A 14,427-nucleotide genomic window follows, 5' to 3' on the forward strand; every position below is an offset into this window, starting at 1 on the left:
ATCATCAGAAACAGGATTAATATAGAAGTGAAAGCATGACACGGTTCTTTGGCAAGGTTCACTCTGCTACCTACCAGATGGTTAAAAAAAGCAAACAAAAAACCAATATCAATCAATCCAGACCAAAATAAACCCCAAAGTATCTGCATGGAGGACAGCAGCTCCTGGCATGTGGTGAGACACCACCTGCCTTCCTCAGGGCTTTCCCCAGGACCTGCTGGGCAATCGATCAGCCCTCACTCCTAACCTTTAATATGCAAGGAAACAACACAAAAAAGAGAACTTTCAAAAAACAATCCACTGTAATTATATATTATATAAAATAGCCTAATCAAAATATTTGAAATTGTGTATTCTCCTAGCATAGTTCTGTGAACCAACATTTTACCTACTGCAGCAGAAAATTTTGAGATTAGGTTTCTTCAGCAAAGCAGAAAAATGGGTTGATTGCAAACGAGGTTTGTTTCAATTGTTACATATCAGTTATTTATAAAACATTCATTCACTATGTTGTCTTCTCTCTCTGTAATTTCTATGTGTTATTTTGGCCACATAAAACAGTGAAGTTCATATTACAGGGACAATTACAGAATTGGCATTTAGAAGAAAAATAGTAGAAGACCTGGTTCTCCAGGTTTTACTGCATTTTAATGTGTATTTATAATAAGCATTCTAGGCTACCTTCTAATCCTCCAGATATTACCAATAATAATTTTTTAATGTATTTACTCTAGGAATGAATGTCTCTGCTTGACTTTTGTATAGACTGTCACACTTTCAACATGGGACGCTTCTTTTCAGTATGAAGTAGAGGGAAAAGTCATCCCTTCTGTGCTGACATACATCATCCCTGTGAATGTAGCTCCAGAGTTGAAAGCAGCCCACTTCTCTCAGCATCTTGCAATTGTGCTTACAGCATAACACTTCAAGGCATTTCTCCCACCATCACTCACTGCAGTGTCTGTAGAGGGTGAGACAGACCATAGAACATGCTCAGGCTGTCCCCAAACCCACTTTGTACTCATTTGACAATGAGTAAGACCTTTACAAAATCAATGGATTCTACACGGCATTTATAGGCAAGAGATGATGCTCCCTCTTCCAAAAGGTCTACTGAGCGCTTTAGGTGGCTGTTACTATAAAAATATTCCATATCAAAAACCACCATATGGTTTTTTAGAAACTTGCTCCATCCCCACGTGGCACTCTGACATTTCTTGCTCTGTCTGCTTCCCCGTGTGACATGTGCAGAATCTAAGAAATTGTTTGTGTACCTATTCACACCTCCATTCAGCACTGTGCCTGCTCTCCTTCACTTCCTCCAGCATTTAACAGTGGAGGATAAAGAGATGTGTATGGCATTAGGAGATCTTTCTCCTATTGCACTACTTCGCGTTTGCCTTCTGTTTGCTTGGCATCAGGGAATTTTTCCCAAGGACAGCTCGCAGAAGTAGCTGTGCTAAGCTCTGTTCATACTGCTTCAGGACAGAGATACAATATTCCAGTGTTGGCTTTGGAGATGCATTAAATAATGAGAGATTTTAATGGATGCCTTGAAGGCTCTAAAGCCAGAGAAAGAGAAGAAATGCATCATTTCATATCTCCAGCTTAACTGATGCCTTCCCCATTCCAAAATAGAAGGTATTAGCACGTTGTCTGGTTTAAGAGCATCTGCTCATGGAAGGAGTGGTTACCTACCAATAAGCACAGAACAACTGCAGGGGTAAAAACCATTCCTCCTTCTCATGAACGTAATTCCTCTGTTTTCTGTTCCAGCTCATCCTTGCCACATGGGAAGGTGGATACAACTTGCAGTGCCAGAACCTCCACAGTGCAGGGGAGGCTGATATCCGGGTGAGAGACAACAGCAGCTCAGCCCTCAGCATCCACAGCAGGCATTCCTTCCACATCCCTCATGCAACACCTCTGCGTTCATGGCAGTTAGAAGGATGTTGTCAACAACATCTTTAACATGAGGGTTTTAATCAGGTTGCCTAACAAGTGGTAGAAAACAAGAAGTGTTATGTTTTCGATTCAATGTAGATGTATCCTTGCAGTGGAAAGCATGACAGGAAGGATTTTGAAAAGCCACATATCAAGACCTGTAGTCAAAACAATGTTGCCTGACTATTAAAACTGAGAATTACATAATTTAAAAACTTTGAACAAAAATCAGTCATTTAAAACATAAATCTTGTTGGGCTGGAGCTGGAAATGGATTTAAGCCCAACTATAAGCTCTAGAAAACTGCAGAGACATTTTTCTGGCTAGACTCATGTGTAGTTTCAGCCCTTGCTTCTGCATCACAAAAATTGCATGTATTAAACCTCTGTCACTCCTCACATCAGGTTTACTTTCCAGAGGATATTAGAGCTCAAGGACAGAAAGACTGGTCAACTTACATAATTTTCCCCCACTCTCAAAATTTGTCTGTGTCATGGCAAGGAAAAGGTCAGTTAAATACCTTTTCCCCCTCAAAAAAATGTTTTTCTCCTTTCTGTTTTAACTGTCTTTAACTATCCTAGGACATATCCTGAGCCCTGATAAAATATCTTTGCTCTAGAGAAGGATATATTTCATTGTATTGAGTATCAAATTTAGATTTTTCAAAAGAAGAATCTGGAAGCAAAACCTGTTCAGTGTCAAGAAATTGGTAGCAGTCTTAACAAAAACACCACCACAACAACAAAAAAAAAACCCAAAAACAAAAAAATGAAACAAAAATGAAACAAAAGCCCACTCACAAATGAGGGTACTTTTGAAAAAAAATTAGAAAACCCTTCCTCAAAGTTTGTATTTCTTAAGTTATATTTTAATAATTATATATTTATACTATTGCATAAAAGATGATGTGTGGTTTTTTACAAACTGCTTCATTGAAGGATGAAATAAAATTGAAGCCAGAGCCCATGCTTCACCTTCAGTAGCATATTAATGCCTTCTGGGAAGTTGCATGGCTAGGGACTGAAGAAGTACAGTAATATCTAAGTGTATGTATGGACAGATATTGATCTCCTGCTCCTTTGTTTTCGCTTGTACAGGTAGCCAAGGTGCTGTGGTGGTATTATTTTTCCAAAGTAATTGAATTCATGGACACTATCTTCTTTGTACTGAGAAAGAAAAGCAGCCAGATCACCTTCCTTCACGTGTATCACCATGCCACTATGTTTAACATTTGGTGGTGTGTTCTGAACTGGATACCTTGTGGGCAAAGTAAGTCTTTGTTTTCTTCATCTCTTGGGGTCTAAGTCAGCTGCAGCTGGAGAGGAATCACATCACCACAGGAAGGAATTGTGTCACTGTGTGATATGAGGGCACCTTTAGGGTTCAGAGCCTTTCAGAACTGCTGACCACCTGCAGAACACAGGAAGTTAAAGCATGATTAAAAGTTCAGGCCAAAAATACCTGAGTGTTAGGGCCTTGAGTTTCCACTTAGCTGCCACAAGCTCATGTATTTCCTTTTCTTCAAACCTCTTTTAAGCATAACAGTACTGAGCAGCACACAAGAGCTATCACATACAAGACCTACTCCAAAAGCAGATGCAGGAAGAATTCGTGACCCTGGTAACAAATTAAATCACTTTTACAGGCTCAACTCCTGTATGCATTCATCTGACACTCTACTTTAGCAAGATACTTTACTTACATAGCGACTAATTAAAGGACCAGTTTAAGCTTGTTCTGTTTTGTATGAGAATACATCCTCAGAAGGATGTTGTAACTGTCATCATCTTCCCTGTTGAGGAGGTGGTCTGTGATGCCACAGGCTGACCACTTGGCATTTGTATGAGTCCAAACAGCAGAGAACTACTTCAGCTGTCTTACAACATGCACACTTTTCCAGGGCTTCACACAGCCAGAGGCTTACTGTGGAATTGCTTTCAAAACTGAGAAGAAAAAGAGTTTTATTTCAACCTGTTAAAACGAGACACCTCTGCCCATTGTAACATTTTGTAAAGAAACTTGTTGCAGGTCTTTCAGAACCAAAAGCAGAATCCACATTTGGTGGCACTTACTATGGACAGCACAAAATCAAATTAAATCACTTTTATAGGTAAAAGCAGGGATCAGAGATTTCATAGAAATTAGGAGCTATTTCTAGAGGTTTAAACCAATCAGCGAGGGTTTGTGCTAACATGTCTGAACCTAGTCCCCACACTTTGCACTAGCACTGCAGTGCTGCAATTAAATCAGTAGCTAAGTAATTAATCAGTGGCAAAATCAGACCGAGTGGTGAGACCATCTTGCAGTTGTAGCCCTGCCATCAAACACAAGCACACAGCAGAGAGTAGTGCTGCTACTTCGTCAAAGTCTGTAAAGTACAGAGGATAATTAAGTTCCTCTAGAACTAGCATTCACTAAACATAACTAATAAGAGTAGCAAGATATTATCTGGGATGAAACTCTAAGTTTACATCTAGCAGAAGAGCCAATGAAGAAAACAAGAGTGATGATCAAACACAGCCACAAGAGGCTGGTTTAATTCAGAGTAAAGCCTTGCTACTGCATCAGAGAGCAGGAGTATAGGTGTCTCCTAGGCTCCTAAGATGCCATACTAACAGCAAAGTCATCCACAGAAGTGTTTAAAGCTTAGACAAATAATGGAAACACTCATAGCAAGAAGAAGGTTAGGAGAGGGGAAAAAAAATAGCCTATAAACTGCACAATAGAAAAAAGTGGAGGAGAAGGAAAATATGAGATAAAAATACAATATTCAACATGTGAAAAACCCTCTAGTAATTACGATTTGGTTTGTCAGTTGTCCCTAGGACAGCACCTCTACACATCAGGAATGTCTTGAGCAAGGAATAAGCACGAAAGGTATACTTACCATATGCAAGAGATATCACAAGCAGTAACATCTTTTCTCACTTTTTTGCAGTTGGTATATGATTTTTTTTTCCTTCTGGATTTTTATAGGTTTCTTTGGGCCCACTTTGAATAGCTTTATCCATGTGCTTATGTATTCTTACTATGGACTGTCAGTCATCCCATCCATGCGCAAGTATCTCTGGTGGAAGAAATACCTCACTCAGGCACAACTGGTATGTATCTATTTTACTCTCATTTTTAACTGCCAGAGATCCTTCAAAATGTGAGAGAGGACTAAATGAACTATAGAGAAGCACTGTTATTTACACAATTAGACCAGTTAGAATTGAAATATGACAAAACTATCATGCAGCATAAGTCACTAGTGCAGCTTGATGTAACTTAATGAAGGAGATTACGTTCAGAAATGTTTTCTACAATGCAGTAGAAGATCTTCAGGACACAAAACTCTCTTATTTTTGAGCCATTGCATAGAAAGTGACTGCTCCTTAATTGTGGAAAAAACTGATTTAAAAGTCACAAAAAATGTCTGACAGGGCCAGCTCCAAGACAGACCTCCCTACCACTGGCCAAAGCTGAGCCCATCAGCAAAGCTGTGGGCACCTCTGTTATATCATATTTATTTAAGGGTAGGGAAAAAAAAAAAAAAAAAAACCACAAACATTGCACAGCAGCTGATAGAGGAGACAGAAAATGCGACAGAAACTACCCTGCAAACAGCCAGGTCAGAGCAGACGGAGGGAATTAGTGCCCAAAGCTCCCCTGCAGCCTGTGGTGCAGCCCATGGAGGTCCACAGGGGAGCAGAAATCCACCTGCAGCCCATGGAGGACCTCATGCTGCAGCAATGGACGTGCCTGTCCAGAACAAAGGTACTGCCAATGGAGAAATGGGCTCCTGTGGACCCATGGAGAGAGAAGCCCACCCTGGAGCAGGTTTGCCAGCAGAATCTGTGACCCCATGGGGACCCACACAGGAAGAGCCTGTTTCTGACTGGACTGGATGCTGTGGAAGGGACTCGCACTGGGGCAGTTTGTGAAGAACTGCAGCCCGTGGGAAAGACATGCATTGGAACCCTCTTCCATGGGAGGGAACCTACATTGAAACAGGGAAAGAGTGTGAGGAGAAAGGAGCAGCAAAGCCAAAGCAATATGGGCTGACTACAAACCCCATCCCCCTGCACCACATGGAAGGGAGTGGAAGAGACAGAAGTGAAGTCCAACCTGAGAAGAAACAGGGGCTTGGGGGAAGGTGTTTTTAATTTTATTTCTTGCTATCCTTCTGTGCTATTAATTGGCAAAAACTGAAATTTATCTTCAAGTCAAGTCTATTTTGCTTATGACAGTCAAGTTTTATCAATTACTCTCCCCATCCTTATCTCAATCCACAAATTCTCTTTATCTTATTTTCTCCCCCTACTCTACTGAGGAGAAAAAGGGAGAGAGCGGCTGGGTGGGCAGCTGGCAGCCAAGCAAGGTTAACCCACCATACCATGGTACCAATACAAAATGCAAAATATTGTAAACAAACTCTCAGGCCATACAAAAGTCGACTGACTTCTAAAAGTTTGTTCCACCTGTTGCTGTACCTGAAGAGCTGAGCCACATCAAAAATTCCCATCAACAAAATATAAGGCTTGATATGAAATAAAGTTCCTTTTACTTTTTTCCACTTAGGGCTTGTTCATATTATTTGGATGTTCAGATGTTTTCAGTAAGCTTGAAAATGCCTGTGTAGAAATTTGCTTAGCAGGAGCTGCTTCTCTGAGCTGAGACCATCCCTGCATGTGAAGCACGCTGCCCTGGTGGAAATGCACCTCAGTACCCTGGATTGAGGGCAGAGTCAGCTGGCTAAGGAGAATCAGGTGCACAGCATAGGCTGTGGCTCACAGTTCTAAATACAGACAGGTCTCTGCAATTCCTTCCCCATCTCATTTTTGCTTTATTTGTCCTCTCCTTCACTCTATCAGTGCAAATATCAGCCTATTTGAACTCCTGAGTTGTGCATTTTCTGTTCAGACTTCTAAAGCTATCGCCAGGAGTCTTCAGAGTTTCCTCCAGTTTCCGCCCAGTAACAGAGACAACAACTTCACCTATCACAACAAGGTTTGGAAGATAGAACAACACCTACTACATCTGAGAGAAAAAAATCTTCCCTGTCATCAGCAAGGCCTATAAACTCTTACTTTTAGAAACCTCTGACCCCTTGAGTTTTGTTTAATTTCACAACAGCACAATTTAACTTAATCCTCACAATACATTCAGAGGTTTGAAAGGGATAGTTTTCAAGAGTAGTCAAACTTTCAAAGGGCAGGACTAGAGGACACTGCTGTATCTGATTTAGCTAGCACTGACCCTTTCTCAGTAAATACTCCTGCATTATCTTCCCCCCAACAGATCCAGTTTCTGCTCACTATTGTGCACACACTCAGTGCAGCTGTGAAGCCATGTGGATTCCCTTTTGGCTGCCTCATGTTCCAGTCCTCCTACATGGCCACACTGGTCATTCTCTTCATCAACTTCTACATTAAGGTAAGCAGTCTTCTGGGAGCTCTCTGACAAGAGTGGGGAAAATAGAACTTTTTGGATAGCAGTCTGGATGGACTCAGATGTAGAATGATCATCAGTGAATAAAATATGTTGGTTTTAAAAAATACATCTCATTTAAGAAAAACAGATATAGTCATGTCTGAGAGAGAAAGTTATTCAGTAGTGATGACCTCATTGAAGCTCAGGTCATCTACACATGTATAGCAAGTCAGGTACTGCATTCAGTACATAGGAGGTCAGAATTTGCTTTGGTGGGCAAATTTTTGAGTCTTTCTCCCTCCTTAGAAAAAAAAGAAAGAAACAGCTTTGTCTTTGCCTTATTTATCTCAACGTCCCTGCTCCAGCCTGCTTGCACACATAAAGCTTTTAGTGTAAAAGGCTTGAAATCTCTTTTGACATTGAGAATTATTACAGTCAGACTGGTAAAAAACCATCACTCACAGCAGTGAAAAGACCACAGTTCCCTTAATGCAGTCTGAAGCAAATATATACATCTGCATCAAGAAACACCAGACAGATCCATTTACAGTTAACCATAAGTAGTGTTTTGGGAGTACTAAATGAGTACAAGTGTTTACTTTGGATTTTGCTTTTATAGACATACCGGAAAGCACCTTCAAGAACAGCTGTAAAGGAAACCCCTGTCACAACAGAAATCAAGAATGGTTTCCATAAGGACTACTTTGCTGCTGCCAATGGATTCCAGAATAATAAGAAGGCACAATAAGTATAGTGTTTCCTATGATTTTTTTTCTAAAGAGAAAAATAAGAAAAAAAAGACTGAATGACAAGCTTTAGCTTAAAACCTATTTGATTACATTTATCAGTTCTTTGTACCAGACACTTATTAACGTACTGCTATTTAGGTTTTAACAAAATGAGTAGAATTACTTGTCTTGTCAAAGATCACCATCAGAACAAAGAAAGCCAAGATCTTTCTCATATAAAAAAGAAAACCTTTCTGATCTCTAATGCTGACACGAAAACGCCTTATGAAACTCTTGATGGATAAATCCGTCAATGCCTTCAAAAGGTTAGGACTCTGTTCAGACTAACATGGTGAGCACTTTCTGTGCACGTGAGAGGTCTTGAGGCAAGGCTTCACAGTGCACCCAGTGCATCCAGCTAAACTGTGGCCAAGGTCAGGAAAATCAAAGGGCGGGTGGGGGAGAAGGGTAAGAATCATACCTTTTCCATCACCATACCCCTCTTTTCTTCTTCTCAGCAATTCCCCAAAGCACACTCGCTCCCCTTGGACACCAGCAAGGTGCCCTTTGATCCTGTGGGAGCCCCGGGGAAGGACTCGACTGAGGGCAGAGCCCAGGTGCACCATCCCATAGTTTGCAGGCAGTTGTGCACCATGCTCACTCGCATTACACACATGCAACCTGATTCAAATGCCAGGAAGGCTGGCAGAGCTTTCTGTGTCAGGGCCCTGGACTAGTAGCCCCTAGCACTGCCCAGTATGGTATTCTGAACACAGAGCAGAACAAGTCATTTAAGATATGCTAAATTAATAGAACTACTAGGTAAATGGATTTTGAAAGAAATAGGATCTTAGCAACTTAAGGAAGATAAATCCTTGAGTTTAAATGTGTGTAAAGTTAATCCTATACAAACACTGCTAATTTGAGACAAACTGACATGACACGTGTTAATAGACAGGAAGACACAGAAAATTTGAAAAGTGAGTTCAGCAATGAGCAAAGCAGTTTATTAGGGAATTTCTGTGCCAGGTGTTATTCAGACTGGTGTCTGGCTGGAGAAACAGATGGGACTGAGACACAATCCTCTGTAGGGGAGGTGAGAAGATAATTGCAGCTGTAAAGGTGTCTCACAACAGCCCATCACCATCTTTGTTGCTTCAGTTCACTGCGTTTACCCCCCACTTAAATGGTTAGAAATGAAGAATACCCAGGGTTAGCTCTATGGATCTGCCCTCACCCTTTTCTCATTTAGCCCACTTAATTTCTCTACCAAAAATAGACTTTTTTCCTCACACTGAAGTAGTTCTAGTCTCTTCCATTCTCATATATAAGATTTTCTCAACAAAAACACCTTTTGGAGTCACTCCAGCCCAGCAAGCCCCATGGACTGAAGCAGTTCTCTAAAGGAAATTTGTCCTCTCCTGTCACCTTACAGAGTTGCAGGGCAGGAGGAGGACAAAACACACACCCAGCCAGCACAGAGGGCCCAAGCAGCCACAGAGGGCCCACATGTAGAGGAGGCTGTCTCATATCCTGCTGTCCAATTCTTCTCCACCTCTAGAGGGTCAGTTATCCCCTCCAGATATCCCTATTTAGATGATCTGCCATCAGGGGATCTTGGAAGCTGCAGGTGCAAAGGCAGGAAGAAGGTTTGTCCCAGGGAGCAGTATGGACACAGGAGCAGCCTGAGAAATTGCAGCCATGAGGGCACATGGATAGGAAGGAAAGGGGCTGAGGAAGTGGTACAGTAGGGGAAGAAGAACAGATGGAATTGTTCAGCAAAAGCAAGAGGAGAAAATGGCATGAAGAAGGCTGTTTTGTGTCAGAGTTCTGCTTGAATGTCCCATTGAATGCCATCTGTCTCCAGCCAGCTCCCTTGCAGTACAGACAGAACTTTTCTGCTCCAGCAAAAGACTGAAATTCCCAAAATGCTCCAGCAGAAGCAGTACATCTGAGCACCCTGACTGCTCAACTACATTATGAACCAGACAACCAAAATAACTGCAATATTCAAACACTTTCACACCACCGCACCAACTTAGATGTAACTGGTGCATATTCACATTTGCTTCCCTCTCTTAGTGAAGCTGGTCACAAAACATCACTGACTGAAAGTCAGTGTTTTGTTTTATTTAACACTCAATAAGGAGGGAAAGCAGCAATTAAAAAAAAAAAAAAAAACAGAAACCCCAAAGTCACAAAGCCTTGACACTATGTGCATATACTATTTCTCACTGGCCCTTGCAGAACCTTTGCTTTACAGGTGTTTCTGATTGATACTGTAAAAATCCCAAGATGTAAGAAATCTTTGGGTTTGCCTGAGGGTGTTTCACATGTCCCTAAGTAAAGGGAGAGCATCAGAGCTCTGCAGAATCAGCTTGACACTGGAAGCTAGAGTAAAGACAGAGGGATTTGAAAGAGCTGACAAGACAGTGCACAAGGCAATGAGCTGGGCCATTCATCTAAGGCAGGCAACAAAAGCGCTGTGTAGCCCAGCATGAATTTTAGGCCGAGTGGAGTCCATAATCTTTTGATGGCAAAGCATGCATTTGACTATCAAGGTGGAAGCGTCAGCTGTGCTAAGTGTTAAAGTTTACTACAGCAATCAAACCCACAGATATTGTCTGTTGTTTTGTTGAAACCTCTTTCAAAAGAAAAGGAAATAAATAAATGCCTTACTTGAAATTCAAAGGGCTGGGGAAAAAAAAACAGAAAAAGAAAAAAAAAAAAAAAGGAAAAAAACCAAGATGGTCTCAGACCTTGCAGATCCAGATCAGCCAGGAAGGCAGGAATCAGGTATGTTTAAAATTCTTCAGATATGTCTTAACATCTTCAAAATGCCGCAACTTTGAAGAAAGAGAAGCATTGACTTTTTAAACTGATTTTCCTGTAATACATAACACTGTAAATAAACAAATTTTACTATCAGGCTGTCTCCACTCCTCTTTAAGGATCACATTGGGCTGGTAACTAGTTACTTAAGGCTGCTTTTGTTCTCCAACTTTTTCAGAACAGAAGTGTTTTAGGACAGTCACATCAGATTGGGAAACAACCTCCATAACTTTGTACTACACCTTCACTGGTGTTGGTGTAAAGCTTACCTGTGGCTTTTTTTGCCCTGCTACCTGTAAAAACTTGGGCTTTTAAACAAAGTTAATATTGCAATAACTTGTTTTTCCAAAGCTTGCACTTGCCCACCAAGTCCTTGTTTGATTATCGGTTTGTTTTCAGTTGAAAAGTGATCGTAGAAAAGAGGGGAGAGACAACGGAGAAATCAAATCTCAAAAATAATATTTCTTTCAGATTGAAAATATAAACACAGTTGGGTGATATGCAAACACTTGACTCTGCTGTTTTTGCTCACCAAAGGGCATGTTGTAGGGGGACAGGCAGAAGGAAAACTATCGAGGTTCATTCACTGGTTTGGGATGTTAGTAGTTTCCCAAGGAAAGAAGGAGGACTGAATGAATTTTACTAAAGACCCTTCCAGGAACAATGGAATTAAAGGAGATAAAGCAAGCTGCTGATGTGTTGTCTCAAAGCTTGGCTTTACAAGGCTCTTCTAACAGTCTGGTTATAAGTAATGCTTTTTCAACTCTTGCTCATGGTAATATATGACCAGGAGAGGCTCTGTGGCTGTGTTTAATTCCAATGCACAATAGCTCTCAGCTGTTCCTAGAAACATGCCTATTTTCCAGTGCATTACTCTCGTAGACCCAGCTCTACTGCCTGCAGAAGCAGGACCTGTCCCCATGAGCTCCAGCCAACCTCAGCACACCTTACTGAGAGCAGGGTGGGCTATTCCCAGGCCAGGGTGAACACACACAGCTCCTCTGCCCATATCCAGCCACAGAGGGCATCCTTTCTTCTGGCATTATTTAGCCTTGACACAAGGTATCCAAAAGCCCTGTAGACCTTGGATAGGCCATTGCACTGGCACAGAATGTGCAGGTAAACAAGCACTTGGCACAGCATCATCCCCTGAAAGAGATGCAGCATACAGACAGCAGGGGTTATAGCCAGTTTAATATTAAACCCTGTTCAGGGCTTAAAATGCATAAAACAGTTATCCCCAACCTGAACTTTATAATTACCTTTTCTTCTTCTGGGTGTTTATGCATAGTTTTGCACCTCAACATCCACATCATCTTTGTTGCTCTGGCTCAAAAGCGTCAAGGAAACATAACAGGTTGAAAATTGAGCTATATATATTTGCACAGAAAGGAAGAAAATAAAAGAAATATTTGGATTAATAACACTTTAAAAAGCATGAAGTGAGAAGGGCAAAGGAAACCTGCTAAGGTCAGCTACCTACCTTCCAAAAGGTAACATTAGGATAACCCAGTTACAGGTCTGTTGCAGAAACCAAATGGACTTCAGACCTTCAGGAGGTTTTAACTTAAACATTGATCCAACAGTGCAGGAAGTGGAATGAGCTGGGCTGCCCAAGGTCAGGAAATGTCATTTCTGTCCCAGATGCTGTCTGTAAACATTTCTACTGCCTACAGATGGAGAGACCATTAATAAAGTACAAAATTTTCACCTTCGGCAGTTCAAATATTTTCAGGCTGGAGCGCACTGGGCTTCTCAAAAGCTAAAATGTTATGAAGGGATAGATAAGTACAAGGGTAGAAGGTATCTAAGCAGTGTTATAGCCTTTTCTTCTCTCCCATACCCATCATTAAACCAGACTTTTAGGGTTCAGAGTTTTCCAATAAAACAGTTAAAAGCAAGTGTAGGTGAATGTAACATTATGGACATTTTTACTAAGTAAGGTACCAAATTTTTCCTTTATCCACGCTCTCAGAAGTGCTCAACACTCACCTTCCAAGCTTTAAAGTTATAGGTTATGCAGAGATTCAATAATAAGAGATACAGGAACAAGACTGATGTACTCTAAGTTATTTAGCAAAGATTCTTGGATGAAAAGCATTCCTAACTTTTTACAGTTAGAGGAGACAAGAGAGCCTTCTGCCAACACATATGAAGGGTGAGGAAACATAGCAAAACAAGGGTTGCCACACATCTACTTCACAGTGCTGACAAAACTTAAATGTTTAGCAGCTTGAACTTAGAGAGCAATGAATCCATCAAAAACCTCAGATACAAAAAACCCAACTATTACTGTCATAGTTTGGAAAAAAAATTAAAATACTTTTTTTTGAAAAGAGCCTTTAACCAAAGAAAGCCATCCCATCTCATCCTCTTCCTATTTCAAACTTCCCTTTGGGCAGTAAACTGCTTGCAGATGCAGATGAGCAAGACTAAGTAGGCCAACAGCCATTCCAAAGGTTATAGCATGTACACCAAGGGTGTGAATTCTCAACACTGTTTCTGTGTTTCTGTTCAGTGTACAGCAACAGCCACAGTGTGGACAGCTCATCTCAGTTCTTAGGTCTGCTTCACAACAAGCACCATGAGATCCCTGGTTGCATCATCATGTTTGGCCAGGCAGTGGGGAATAAAACCATGGAATGTAGGCATTTACATGGGAACTACTGGAAGGCTCACCTTAGAACATAGGAGTGAGAGCAGCACAGCACAAAGGATCCCTTTAACATTCACCAGCATGAACTCTGGATCACAATAAGAAGCAACAGGGCAGTTCAAAGCCTTACCACCCTCCTAACAGCTGGAACTTTGGGTTACTACTCAGGTAATAAAAGCTCCAGATTTAGCACCTGGCACATTCAGGCAATAGGATAGTGATAGGATCAGATTATTCAGGCTGATATCTGAAAGCCTGTCTAGGCTAATGACACTGCTGGTGCCATCAGAGTATACCACCACACCAGTGGGACCACAGCATGCTGAAAACTCTGCTGCTGAGATGCAAAACTAGTTTTACCAGACACAAGGACAGCTGCTCAGAGGTTACAGCTTCATCTCCCCAAAGTCACAGTGCTTTGTCTGAGTGCTGAGAGACTAGAGTCAAACAGCAGCTCTAAGGACACTGAAGAGCAGCAGGACGATGCAGCACAGCCAGATCACCAGGGCCAGCCCTCAAAGTAATAAACACAAGCCAGCCACGGATGTGAAATCAAAGTTTCAGTCCTTCAGATTGGAAATAGGATGAGGCAGATCAGTGGATCTGAACCTTTGGAAAGGGCAGGGTTGAAGAGGTCTTTTTTTTTTATACCACCCCAGAAGGAAAGCTCCAAGTGTATCTTGGTGTGGATGAACAAGCTTCATCTCATGCCAACTCCAGTCAGGACTACTTAAGATAAAGGAATGAGCATATAAATGGTAAAGCAATGGCAACAGCAGCTTCTTGCTGTTCTTTGTGCTACCCTGCATGACCTTCTCAAGGAGGAACAGCACCAGCCCTGTTTCAGTAATG

At 41.4% G+C, this 14,427-nt stretch overlaps 1 protein-coding gene and 1 long non-coding RNA gene across 2 annotated transcripts in view; one reads left to right on the forward strand and one right to left on the reverse strand.

The window, feature by feature from the left end:
* The window catches only part of ELOVL2 (ELOVL fatty acid elongase 2), a 52,630-nt gene extending 41,615 nt beyond the window's left edge, over nucleotides 1-11,015 (forward strand). The window contains exons 4-8 of the mRNA XM_085051915.1: nucleotides 1,777-1,854; nucleotides 3,042-3,213; nucleotides 4,921-5,045; nucleotides 7,228-7,362; nucleotides 7,979-11,015. Of these exons, the coding sequence (XP_084908041.1) occupies nucleotides 1,777-1,854; nucleotides 3,042-3,213; nucleotides 4,921-5,045; nucleotides 7,228-7,362; nucleotides 7,979-8,107 (639 nt within the window). The 3' untranslated portion in view covers nucleotides 8,108-11,015. The remainder of the gene's footprint in view (nucleotides 1-1,776; nucleotides 1,855-3,041; nucleotides 3,214-4,920; nucleotides 5,046-7,227; nucleotides 7,363-7,978) is intronic.
* Nucleotides 3,063-4,965, reverse strand: LOC146441527 (uncharacterized). Its single transcript, XR_014849952.1, has 2 exons — nucleotides 4,832-4,965; nucleotides 3,063-3,354 (listed from the first exon to the last, which is right to left on the reverse strand). It is a non-coding gene; the product is annotated as an uncharacterized LOC146441527 (long non-coding RNA).
* Nucleotides 11,016-14,427: the final 3,412 nt, after the last annotated feature.

Source organism: Lichenostomus cassidix, chromosome 2 (assembly GCF_008360975.1).
Source record: "Lichenostomus cassidix isolate B80296 chromosome 2, HeHo_3.0, whole genome shotgun sequence".
In the NCBI taxonomy this organism is placed as follows: Eukaryota; Metazoa; Chordata; class Aves; order Passeriformes; family Meliphagidae; genus Lichenostomus; species Lichenostomus cassidix.